Source organism: Schistocerca americana, chromosome 1 (genome assembly GCF_021461395.2).
Source record: "Schistocerca americana isolate TAMUIC-IGC-003095 chromosome 1, iqSchAmer2.1, whole genome shotgun sequence".
Taxonomy (NCBI): Eukaryota; Metazoa; Arthropoda; class Insecta; order Orthoptera; family Acrididae; genus Schistocerca; species Schistocerca americana.
This window is the reverse complement of record NC_060119.1, coordinates 898,476,084-898,490,247: the sequence shown is the minus strand read 5'-3', so window position 1 is coordinate 898,490,247 and position 14,164 is coordinate 898,476,084. Positions and strand designations below refer to the sequence as shown.

Below are 14,164 nucleotides of genomic sequence, written 5' to 3'. Positions count from 1 at the left end.
ATTAATTTCACATTTATATTGTGTTTTTCACATAAGAACAATGTTAATCACGAAAGCATCATTTTCGAATTATATGTATACTGAAATAGTGATTATTTTTGTATTTAATTTGGAAACAGGTCACTTTACAATTGGACAATTAGGACTGGGGTTTATCTTTAATGCTCTCCGAGGGGTTCTGATAGGGCAATGAGATACAGCAATATTTCAAAATACAGTTTTCATTCTGCATGTGTGAAAGTTTAACAGTGTGTAGATACACCCATCCCGCTTGTTTTCGAACTTAGTTCAACCTGTTCCCGTGAGTGGCGCCGTTACAGCAAGTCTTCAAGCTGGCTGCTACACTTGACGCTCGTCAGAAGAAATGTGTTGTCATACAATTCCTGTGCTGTGAAAACGAGACAGTGGGAAACATCCACTTGAGGTTGAAAAAGGTGTATGGAGATGCTGCTGTCGATCGCAGTACAGTTAGTAGGTGGGCAAGCAGGTTACGTGATGAAAGCGGGCACGGCAATATTGAGGATTGTCCTCGCAGCGGCAGGCCTTGTACTGCACACACTCCAGACAATGTGCAGAGAGTTAACGAATTGGTGACTGCTGGCAGACGCATCACAGTGAATGAATTGTCACGCTACGTTGGGATAGGGGAAGGAAGTGTTTGCAGAATACTGAAAGTGTTGGCGTTAAAAAAGGTTTGTGCCAGGTGGGTTCCCAGGATGTTGACAGTGGCTCGCAAAGAAACAAGGAAAGCGGCATGCAGCGAAATTTTGAAACAGTACGAGAATGGTGGAGATGAATTTCTTGGAAGAATTGTGACAGGTGATGAAACATGGCTCCATCATTTTCACCAGAGACGAAGAGGCAATCAGTGGAGTGGCATCATGCAAATTCACCCAAGGAAAAAAAAAAATTCAGAACCACACCTTCTGCTGGAAAAGTTATGGCTACGGTGTTTTTCGGTTCCGAAGGACTCTTTCTTGTGAACATCATGCCAAGTGGAACAGCATAAATTCTAATGCATATGTGATGACACTGAAGAAACTTCAAGCTTGACTGAGTCGTGTTCGACCACATCGGCAAAAGCAGGATGTTTTGCTGTTGCACGACAACGCACGGCCACATGTCAGACAAAAAACCATGGAAGCAATGACAAAACTCGGAGGAACAACACTGGAACACCCGCCTTACAGTCCTGACCTGGTTCCATGTGACTATCAACTCTTTGGGAAACTGAAAGACTCTTTCATGGAACAAGGTTTGAAGATGATGACTCTCTTGTGAACGCTGCCAAACAGTGGCTTCATCAGGTTGGTCCAGAATTTTACCATGCGGGTATATAGGCGCTGGGTCCAAGATGGCGTAAGGCAGTTGATAGGGATGGAAATTATGTGGAGAAATGAAAATATTGTACCTAAAGGATGTATCTACACGCTGTAAGACTTTCAAACATATAGAATAAAAGATGGATTTAAGAAAAAATAGTGTGCATTTCTTTTGGAGTGACCCTCGTAGCTAAAAGAAATGTGTGATACAGCATTGAATACATTAAATCTTTTATTCCCGCCTAACACTCTTAGTTCCCAACATTCACGCCAGGTTGCATGCCCAAATGAGTTATTCCAACAGTCATCGTGGCATCGTATAACAATGCAGAGCATGCATAGCATTGTTTAGGGTTTCATGAACCCAAATTAGCTATTACAATTCAGAGAAAAGTCAGGACTACATATCGCAAGTCACCACCACAGACGCAAACTGTTATTAATTGGTACAATCGTTGGACGAAAACTGGTTGTTTATCCCAATGGACGTCGGACAGGGTCAGCCGACAGTGTCTGACACAGCAGTCTACACTGAAGCACCAAAGAAACTGGTACAGGCATGTATGTTCAAATAAAGAGATACGTAAACAGGCAGAATACGGCGCTGCAGTCGGCAACGCCTGTATAGGACAACAAGTGTCCGGCGCACTTGTTACATTGGTTACTGCTGTTACGATGGCAGGTTATCAAGATTTAAGTGCGTTTGAACGTGATGTTATAGCCTGTGCACGAGCGATGGGACACAGTATCTCCGAGGTAGCGATGAAGTGGGGATTTTACCATACGACCATTTCACGAGTGTACCATGAAAATCAGGAATCTGGAAAACATCAAATTTCTGACATCGCTGCGGCCGGGAAAAGATCCTGCAAGAACGGGACCAACGAATACTGAATACATGACAGATGTGCAACCCTTCGGCAAATCACTGCAGATTTCAATACTGGGCCATCAACAAGCGTCAGTGGGCGAACCATTCAACGAAACATCTTGATATGGGCTTTTGGAGCCGAGGGCTCACTCGTGTACCCTTGATGACTGCACGACACAAAGTTTTATGCTTCTCCTGGGCCTGTCAACACCGACATTGGACTGTTGATGACTGGAAACTTGTTGCCTGGTAGGAAGAAAATGGTTCAAATGGCTCTAACCACTATAGGACTTAACATCTGAGGTCATCAGTCCCCTAGACTTAGAAGCACTTAAACGCAACTAACCTAAGGACATCACACACATCCATGCCCAAGGCAGGATTCGAACCTGCAACCGTAGCAGCAGCGCGGTTCTGCACTGAAGCGCCTAGAACTGCTCGGCCACAGTGGCCGGCTGATAGGAAGAGTCTTGTTTCAAACTGTATCGAGCAGATGGACGTGTACGCGTATGGAGACAACCTCATGAATCTATGGACCCTGTATGTCAGCAGGGGAGTGTTCAAGCTGGTGGAGGTTCTGTAATGTGTGGGGCGTGTGCAGTTGGAGTGATATGGGACCCCTGGTACGTCTAGATACGTCTCTGACAGGTGACACGTCCGATCACCTCCGTCCACTCATGTCCATTGCGCCAATGGATAACACCAGCGGTTGCCACTATAAATCAAGGCTTGCTTCATAGGAGTTGTAGAAAATTGATTATAGATGGGGCGTTTGCCCTGTGACAAAAGATAGCCTCGTTGAAATTTATCAATAAAACTTCAACATATACTATATGCAGTGTTGTATTTTCTCTAAGTTACTTACCTTTTTCAAAATTAAAGGTTCCTTTTGTACAACGAATTTTTAGACACCTTGTACACGTTTCCATCATCATATGGCACTCATTTACGAAATAACAACATAAACAGTATGACATTTTGTGTTGTGTATGATATAATGATGAATAATTATTTAAACAAAAATGAATTATTGTAATACCACGTACTAAAAAGTACGATGGCAATTTTTTCTTCAACTTCCAATCAGTATTGAAAATAAAACCATCATGAAAATCCGGTGAAGATTTGAGCAGATATGTTGCACAGTGTCTCTGGTATGGCTGTCTATCGCATCATGTCACAGTTTTCGGTTCTGACTGCACGGTGAGAACATAAACATGCTAACAACAAGAGTGTCTCCTGCCAAGTGTGAAGTGCCTGCTGAGGGGTTTCACCTGATTTCAGGCAGCCCACTTAGCTTAAATGTCAAGTATTTTCTTTTTCATGGCAATTCTTGACTGCACACTGCAGGTGCAATGAAGACACTCTTGCAGCGTTTTGACGGGAAGTGTTTGATCACCCATCATACAGCCTGGACTTGGCTCCCACTGAATTTCATCTCTTCATTCAGATGAACTGCTGGCTGTGAAGACAACATTTCAGCATAGACAATGAGCCACAGACCAGTGTAAGGAACTGGCAGAAATCACATTCGGCTGCCTTCTATGACAAGGGTGTTAGAAAGCTGGTACCATGCTACAACAGATATCTAAGTCGAAGTAGTGACTACATACAAAAACAGATGAAAGTTGTAGCTAAACATAGCAAATAAAACATTTTTGGTTTTCACTGTGGTTTCTATTCAGCGACCGGCTGGAGACTGAAAAAAAGAAATAAAAAAGAGGGCCCTTATGTAAAAAATTTCTCCCAGCCCCATGAAGATTCCTAATCCCATACAGTTAGTCTTGAAAATTTGTGATTGTGAAATTTTAATAGGCATGAAAATACTTGTAAGAGTAGATAATAGTAAGGAGCTAGACATTTCACACATCACTTACTAAGTAGTGTAACAACAAGGAGGTGAAGAATTCATGCATCAATTATGTACTGCATCTTGCAACTCATGTTTTTCGTTTTAAATCTTGAAGTATTCTCATAGTTATTAAATATTTACAGTCACAAATTTTCAAGACTATCTGTGCAGGGTTAGGAATCTGTATAGGGCTAAGACAAATTATTTTATGTCTTTTACTCCAATGTAAAAATGTAGTATATTATATTTAAGTAATTATTTTCTACTTTTTAATCTTCTCTGCAACATTTTTTAATCATTTTCAAACAGTTTGATGAGATTACAATGGGGACGTTAGTTTAAAATCAACTACAGTAGTTGTACTGAGCAGACAGACAGAGAAAAAAAGTCATTAGCCTTCTCCTCATCCCCCCCACCATCTGCTCAGTCATGCCCTCCACCCACATCATCTGGGAGGCATTCTAGAACTACTCGCACAATATGTCAGTCTTGCAGGGCAGCCAAGATGTCAGTTGTTGCCAACCCTTTTCACCTGTACTATAACCCCTATGTATCACACAGAAGAAAACAAGTTAATATTCCATTGTAATCCAGTTCTGAGCTATACTTAAAATTTCAAGTTTCTAGCTCATTGGAAAGTTAGGTGGAAACTAACTGTATAATTTAGGCTGAACAGACAGACAGACAAGAATGTGACTTAATAAAAATGTAAAATGTGTATTTACGATGACCCTTTGGATAATTTCTGCTGGAACACCTTCGCGATGAAATTTGAAACAGACAACTGATTAGACTGAATAAAGAAAAGTGTAATATAATCCACCGATCCACCTGAAGAAGAGAAAATAACCATTCAAAATATGTCATGGAAGAAAATAAAAGTTACTGACACAGATATCTTTTATGTCATAAACAGTCACCATTTCCAAAACACAGCCCAGCATTGATGACATAAGGTTAGAAGTTTTGATGCTGGCTAATAGCATGGAGTCTTTCACCCTAAAGTCTCATTAGACCTCTTTTTAAAGGGTAGAGACATAGAATCATAGTGAACTGTCTCTCCAAATAGAGAATGTCCAATCCATATGTATCAGGGACTTTCTAAAAAAAGAAGGGGAAGATGTGCTTACTAGGATTCTCTTATTCTGTAGATAATGTTTTACACTATTTGGAACAATGGATGAAACACAGGAATGAATATCCCTGCAATCTGGTAGCTTCTACATGATCTAATATTCAATGAGAGGGTTCAGTTGGATATGGCATACCTGAAGAAAATTGTGGTCACTCTTGTTTGCCAAACTGATGCTGTTATCAAGGCTAGAGATGGTATTGTGAAGCATTAGCATGATGTCTCCTAAGGATGGCTAATTTTTTGTCCAGGGTGCTCCATAGCACAAGTGGTTAATATATTCTTAGATGCCAATTCAGAAAAAAAATGCATTCCTAATGAGGCACAGCTCTCCCTAAGTAGTCCATTTTAAATGGGATAATACACAGTGTGAAGTGCTTCATAATGTATGTTGAAGGTCTGATCTGAAGTGAACAAACTCCTATGTCTGCAGGAGCTGCGCCAGCTGCCAGACAGCACAGCTCGTAAGCAGCATATGGCCATCAAGCGCAAGAAGCTGCGTGCACTGAGCAAACGCAAACATCCTGCTGCTGGAACCTCTGCCCAGCACCACTTGCGGCCCATGCCAGCTGTACACTTCTATGGAGACTCCTCCAACCATACTGTTGACCAAGACCGCTACCTTGGTAAGTATGCTACAACATATCTCAATTCACATCTATTGTGGTATCCATTATTTTGGACAACTGAAGAACCACTCCCTCTCCTGTCTAGTCAATGAAATTTGAAAAATGAAAGTCGTACATTATCTGTAAATGTTATCTCTTAAAGATGGAAATTTCAAAATAGACTTTCTCAATATCTTCAGACACATCTAATGAAATGATATTTATGGTCCTTCCAGTATGGTTAGAAACACAAAATTTCATGGAAGGAAGGAAGGACAAATGTTTGGAATGTAGCATTTCATTGATATTGAAATCATGAAACACACAACACTAGATTGATCTTTGAAGGTTAGGAGAAGGAATCAGCAGTGACACTGCTAAAGTCATCTGCATTAAATGATTTGGGGCAAATATGGAAAGACTAAATCAAGATTGTCAGGTGTCAATGTGAACTGTGCTCTGTACAAATACTTGACAAATCCCTTGACCACTGCATCACCCCTTGATAATATAGAATTCAGTCTGTGGGAAGTTATCATGTTAAAATGAAGGTATAAATCACTTTTCACAAGAACAATCAATTGCTTAAAGATTCTGAAGACTAACAGATAGGTCACTAGTCCAATACATCACAGAGGTGTACTTCTGTTTACAGAAGACCTTAGCTCACCACTTTTGGCACTAAAGTATTGTGTCTTTGTAATCATTCAGGTGATAATTCCCAGAAAAGATGTGGTGAGCTTCTGTAGAATTGTCGCCAATGGCATCCTGCACTCGAGTGATGTTTCTCCCAAACTTTTTCAGAAAGAAATGGTGACAGATGCATTTTCTATATACAAAGAGTTTCTTGTGTTGCTATTTTTGTTGATCTTTTGAAACTACTCCTACCAAATTCTACAACTTTCATGTTGTTTTTTATCCTGTACCCCACATTTTGAGACAGATTTTCTCTTCCGCATTACTTACTTTATGGCATCAACTATGTCAAGGTAGCTTTTACATACAATATTTGGCTAGCCCCAGACCTCAGTATTTTAGTTTATTTAAGAAGCTACTGCTGTGTGACACACGTTATTTAAGAGACATGATTTTTTTAACAGTTTGCAAGATAACAAAGTTGGGCTTATTGGCAGCTGCAGCAACTATTAAGCATCAACTAATCATACAAGATAGTGTTATGTCAACCAGCTGTTGTTGCTTCAGTGCATAACTTCATAAATTTAGGAGTTTAGATTTGTAAACTGTGCAATTTGCAGAAATTTCATTCCTCTCGTGTTTCTAACCACTATGCTAATTTAGATTGCGGTATTCATGTCAGTAAAATCATTTCATAAATGCAATTAGAATGTGTTAGTATATAATATTTAGTCTTGAAAAGAATGCTAATAAATGAAGCTTCTTCATTAATATTTGTGATGCGAAAAAGATTTACTCACTTCATCGCTTTTGAAAGGAGAGAGGCTTGAAAAGAACTTAAACTGGGCTGAACACAAAGCTACACCCAGCAAGAAGGTGTTGTCATCTCTGCACATACTACAAAAATACAGAAAGGTCCTTCTTTTGGATCTGAGTGAAAAGCTTATCACATTCCGTTGTACTTTCCGTTTTTTGCTACAGTGCTGTCATCTTGTAAATACTGTACTTTCTCAGGAATGCTTATGATGGCTGTAGGTAGTAATGGACATGTGCAAACTGTGTAGTCAAACATTAGTCATTTTGGTTATATTTAACCACATTATGAGCAGTTATCATGGCTATCGCAGACAAGCACATACACTTCATCTGTTCTACCATTCAGTTATCATACACTCTTTCCTGTCTCATATTTACAATAATTATTTGTTTGAATAGCACACTCATTGCTACCAGACCTCTTCTGATGCATTCTGTTGTACTACAATGTTTTCCAGATCCTTTCCTGCAACAGGAAAATATTACTCTGTAACGGTCTCCTTCACATAATCAGAAAAGACTCACATTTTCAGCTGCAAGAAACAGCAAAGAAACTGTCTGCTAAGACAACAACAACATATTTCTGCTTGGATGATTGATCTGAATGCAAAGAGCTATACCCCTCTCCCTCTTTCCCTGTAGTCCCTAAATTTTACTCAGATATCTAAAGTTCTAACCCAAACTGTGTATATCTGCACTTCTCTTTATTGCATTAGTTTTACTCATTTTGTTACCTTCTTTATGTCTAAATTAGCATTTTCTACAGTTACTATCACTATTGTTATATCATAGCTCTTTAATCATTATTGTTAATATGAATTCTATTAACTAAATACTACCAGTGGAATTGTTATAACATTATCGTTTTTGCCTGAGACATATCCAAAGCTAGATCAAATAATTTTTCCATTGTTATTATCACTTTCATTTTTGTTCTTCACATTGTAGCCATTAACATTAATAATTAAATTGCAATACCAATAATTCAGGGTGTCGTGTAGGTGTAATTTCTTAGGCTGTTGTCAGAGAGAACCTGAGGGTCTAATTAGGTTAACTGAACAAAGAAATAAAGCAGAGCATCAGTGTTCCATATATATTAAATATATACTAAATTTTACCAGGAAATGGACGTCTTCGACCAGAGAACAAATTGTTTACTGACTGGACTCCGGAGGATTGGTTCCATAGACTTGGCATGGATCAACATTTCACGTATGAGGGTGGAGTGGTAACTGTTAGGAGAAGTGGCCTTTACTATGTGTATGCACAGGTGAGCACAACTGTATTTAAAAATAGAAATCGTCATTCAAACTAGGAACACTGTAATCACAGATTGATGTAATCATAATTCATGTATAACAAAGCTTAAAATGGCTGATTTGATCAAAATTTTAACAGCCAGCTAACAACTACTCCGAAGACTAACAGAAGATTTTGTTTTAGCCATATGAAATTAATTTCACTTGTGTCTCAATTTTGCTCATATCAAAGAAATGTATATTCAGATTCTAGGTGTCATCAAACTAATATATTTGTTCCTCAAACATAGTGTCATCACTGGAGGAGATTTTCACCACCCAATAATTGAAAAGGATAATTACAGTTTTTGTAAGTGCTGGTTGTGATGAGACATCCTGCAAAACAGTACTAAAAGTTTTATTTGGAAACTACTTACAACAGGTAGTCAGAAACCACTCATGAGCAGTAGAGATTGTTGCAATGAACATGTTATACATGAGAATCAAAATAGCCCCATACAATGAATATTTCAGTGTTTTCATTCTGTTGAAGTCATATTTTGTACAAAATCATTATCGAAGCAGTTCACCAGTGAAGATAGAATTGCCAGAAAATTAGATTAATAATTATTACTCTTAAATTGTAAAGATCTAAATGAACAGAACCCTAGACATATTAAAACTGTTGTACAGGACTTTTAGACTAGGTCTTTGCCTTTTTCGAGCAATGAACAATCCAAACTACTGAATTTGTATCATCACCTAGTAAACAGTTTTAATATTGGGAAAGTTTAATTCAGTGCACACTTCAAAGGAGAGTGGAAGTAACTTTCTGAGAGTAAGTTAGGACAAACTGTGTATTGACAAACTGTAAAAGAGCTCTTGAGTCATATAAAAGTTCTCACAAACTGTAAAAGTCCAGTAGAATATGTAATACTGTCCCAGAAGAAGCTAAGTAGTACCGTGGTGTAATGGCTATGATATTAAGGTGTTGAATGGAGGTTTATTCAGCACTTACACATACAAGAGTGCGGAGCGAACTGCCTCCAGCCAGAACACAAACAGTATATATACAGCTACAGAACATTCCAGTACAATGATACTTGACATTTGTGGATGTTTCTAGAATGTACTCAAACCGAATATAGAAATTAAAATGGTACAGTCCAGGTGAGTTTTGAACTCATGACCCTCCACTGAACAGCTTAGTATTGATTGAATATGATGCTCCAGAGTCCACAAGAACTTGGGCTGGTCGGCCATCCATGAGGATATTGATGTAGAAGCTTATCCACCATCCATTCAAAAGTTACACAAACCCAGCAGTATTACCTTGAACTCATACAGGCCCTCAGGGGTGATGACTGCAGTTTCCTCATTATCAGCCTCATCTACTTCGATTTTCCAGTATCCTGAGTACATGTCCACCTTAAGGAGGGAGCAATGTCACAGAAGCAGCTCAGTAGTACTGTGGTGTAGTGGTTATGATACTAAGCTGTTGAATGGAGGCTTGTGAGTTCAAAATTCACCTGGACTGTACCATTTTAATTTCTGTATTTGGATTGAGTACATTCTAGAAGTATCCACAGATGTCAAGATTCATTGTACTGGAATGTTCTGTAGCTGTATATAAACAGTATGTGTTCTGGCCGGAGGCAGTTTGTCCCGTGCTCTTCTACATGCAGCTGCTAAATAAACCTTCATTAAGTGAAGTTAGTGCTCATCATTAATCTAATTACAGCATCTATGTGACAATACTATTGAGGTTACTAAAGCTGTAGAAGGAAACTTTTGTCACCTGTGAAATCACTGAGGATGTCTGGATACAGGAAACACTGCAGCTCTTTTGGATTTATTTGTGTAGTTTTCATATTCATGTTCTACTCAACTTTGACTGGAAACATCTGCGATGTTAACATGTTTGTATCCTTGACAGAAAATTATTTTCAAGATCTTTTTAGTGCAGTTTTCACACGTGCAAGATAACTAGACTTTCAGCTACTCTTTTTTATTCTTGTTTGTTTTGAAGTATCACATGTTACATAATGAGTACATATCACAAATATAAATTATATGTTTGCATAATAATCAAGCTTGCTCATAATAATTTATTACAGCAAACCAATCATCTTTTCACACATTAGATGTATCTTGCCTATTGTGTATATTTAAGTGCCATATAACAGATTTGCAGCTTCATTTCATACAGAAAACTTCTTGTTGAAATTCTAATATGGAAAGAATAGATGGTTACTCATCACATATAGGAGGTGTTGAGTTCCAGACAGGAGCAATGGAAAGAATACTAGAAACACATAAGTCTTCCAACAAAGTCCTATCTCAGCAGTAGAACAAATCAATACATATGGTTACCATCTCCATCTGGTAGGAGCTGACTGCAACTTTGTCTCATGTGAGTACCAATCTGTTAATAGGATGGGGTAGGGGGGGTAAGTAGGAAGCATGTGGCAGGGAGGGGCAGGGGAGAGAAGAAGACAGGAAGAAAGGACTTACAGACGCATTGGCAGGGTAGGAGACATTGTGTGTCCTGCAGTGGAAGCTGTTAAGGGGATAGGCAGGTGGATGCCAGGGACTAGTGAAGATTAAGACCACGAGTGTTTCGGGAACAGAGAATATGTTGTAAGGAGAGTTACTGCTTGCATAATTAAGGAAACTTGGTGTTGGTGGAAGAATCCAGAAGCCATAGGCTGTAGAGCACTCATTAAAGTGAAGTACATAATTTTGAGTGGCATGTTCAGTAATTGGTTGGTCCAGTTCTCTCTCGGTCACAGTTTGACAATGGTCACCCACGTGAAAAGACAATTCGTTAGTAGTTATGGCCCCACAGAAAGTTGACCAGTAATTGCAGCTAAATTCAAAGATCACATAGCTACTTTCACAGGTGACCCACCTTTGTTGGTATAGGAGATGCCAGTGACAGGACTGGATTATGTAGTAGCACAGCCTCACGATGTTGCACCTAATGGACCTATCCTGACTCCTCCCCCTCCCCGCTCTGTGTATGCTCCAACAGGCAGCACTAGTAACTTTTCCTACCCCTACCCTGCTATCCCTCTCCATCCTTGCACTATGCCTCCTCCTTACAGATAATACCTATCCCAACAGTTTGTTGCTCACATCAGACAAAGTTGCCATCGGGCCTTAGCAGCCATGGACAGAAGCCATACATGTTGAGTTGTTGTTTCCATGTGTGAGTCTTCTGCCTTCTGAGGAAAGACTTTGTTGGAAATCTTATATATTTCTAGTACTCTTTTCACTGTGCTTGTCTATGACTCGACACTTCCTCGGTGTGTTCAGTAACAGTCTTCTTTTCAAATCCCATACTTTCCATTGTTTGATCTTGTTGTAATTCTATGTTTCTTCTATTCGCAGATCTTTTATCTGGATGATAAGAGCACCAATGGGTTCAAAGTACTTTTAGATGGTGAACCAAAGATGCAATGCTCACTACACATCCACATAGCAGGAACAAAATCAAATACGTGCTTCACAGCTTCTGTGATGTACATTAATGAAAATAGTAGGCTTAGTCTGCATGACATTGAAGCTAACCGGTACTCAGTATTTGACAAATCAAAGAGTTTCTTTGGCCTTGTGAAGCTCGGAAATGCCAGGCTGCCATAAGGAAAGGCAACCCGTACAAAAAGTGAAAATGGACATTAGTGCTTCACAAGCACCATATCAATATGGACATGCTAAGTTATTGCCACAATAACTGTGACACAGATCTCTTTTACATGTAGTATTAAGAAGTTAAACAATTTATTATGTCTGAAGTTTTATATCTTACTGAAAATATTTTTGAAAGCAATTTTGCTTATTATAGGGCAGATAAACCATGAAAAAACCATTGCCTTAATATACATGAAACACAAAAATCTTTTGAAATCACTAATCACATGACACATTTTATCAATGCATAATGAACATACAGTAAATAAAATGTAGTAAGTGTTCCTGTTATCATATGTAACATGAATGGAATTCATTAGAACTGTAATTGTCCTAAAATTAATTTATAAATATTTATTCAGAATATCGATTTGTTAATAGGAGAGATGAGTGTAAATATTTTAGAGATTCTAATTTTTTGTAGTTTTCCTAATGTAAATAGTGAAAAAATTAGATGTTTCATTAATTCGTATTTGTTATAAATTTGTACAAATAATATAGTAATTTCTCATGTGCATCACAAAAATTGCTTGAGAGATTGTTGTGGACCACATTTTCATAGATCTGCTGACAGATTTTATTTGTACCTTTATTTCAATGATCATTTAAAGTGAGAATCATTCCCGAATTTAATTGGTCTGCACAGTTCATAACATGTACAGATAAAGTAAAAAGTCAATTAGAAGCTGGCACAGATAAAACAAAAGAAAATATTTTATTCAATAGGAGGGATGGTCACTCAAACTTAATGATGACTTCCTAGTTTTCTAAGCTTGTATTGCCTTTCTTACTGTTCAATCTGCAGAAAAGTTGGAAGGGGATGCAAAAATGCTCAGATCTCAAGCACAATAGAGATACAGGGAAAGAAATAATTGATTGCATTTTTATAAGTTCTACTGATCTCAGTTGTGTCTCTCTTGAGCATTAGTCATAAATGATTATTCTGTTTTAACACTGGAGCAGAGCATCTTTTATTGTAATAATAATAATTAACCTCCAAGGATGGAATTCTTTGTCTTGGAAGTTTAAGAAAAGAGGCTCATTGTTAATTATATATCAATATTTCTATACTACTTTGTCCCCTACTTTATCCAGGGTATAGCATTTGCTTTATCTGTCTTTTTCCTTGTCAACATTACTGTGGACCATCTTTGTACATAATATTTTTGTGACATTTTTATTTTTGTACTGAGATTTGAAGACAGACCCTTACACATCATCATCTGCATAATAATTTAAAATGAAAATCATCTTCATTGTAATTCATTGATGTCAGTTATGTACTCATGAGACCATTTGGTATGATGTCCCTATGTATTAATTATTAATACTCTATGATGTGACATTAATAAAACTATTTAATGTAACCTTATTAATAAGATATCTGATGCAGATGAAATGTCAAAATCCTGTATTTTGATGTTATAATAAAATGAATAATTTAATTTCATAAGATTGAGGTACAATTTATTTATTACAAAATTTTGAGAAATTTCATTTCATATTCATTTTTCTGTCTCTAGTGTTCTCCTTAGTCTAAGGTTTGATTCTGAACAACAATACTGTGCTCCACTAAAAACTCTTGAAATTTACTTCTTTATCACATACTGATAATTGATTTTAGCAGAGATTATCTGATGAAGAACATTATCTATGGCCTGCACCAAACTAGAGATGGGCAAACTCATTCGTCTTTGGGAACCAGTTCACTGGTGATCATTACTTTTTGGAAACTGTTTATTTTTACTGGTTCACCATTTCTTTTTGTTTAATTATGCATGCTGTATGGATTTTAGATGCATGGGACATTTCATTTTGGAAATCATTAGGGAATTCAATAGCATGAGGCCCACAATATCAAGAGTGTAGTGTGCCAAGAATACCAAATTTGAGGCACTGCGTCTCACCGTGGACAAAGTAGTGGCTGACAGCCTTCATTTAATAACTGAAGAAGCAGCGTAGAGTTGTCAGTGCCAACAGACAAGCAACACTGAAT

At 37.9% G+C, this 14,164-nt stretch overlaps 1 protein-coding gene across 1 annotated transcript in view; it reads left to right on the top strand.

The window, feature by feature from the left end:
* LOC124614812 overlaps positions 1-13,621 on the top strand; it is a 380,387-nt gene extending 366,766 nt beyond the window's left edge. Inside the window, exons 5-7 of the mRNA XM_047142974.1 lie at positions 5,611-5,803; positions 8,359-8,507; positions 11,869-13,621. Of these exons, the coding sequence (XP_046998930.1) occupies positions 5,611-5,803; positions 8,359-8,507; positions 11,869-12,120 (594 nt within the window). The 3' untranslated portion in view covers positions 12,121-13,621. The remainder of the gene's footprint in view (positions 1-5,610; positions 5,804-8,358; positions 8,508-11,868) is intronic.
* Positions 13,622-14,164: the final 543 nt, after the last annotated feature.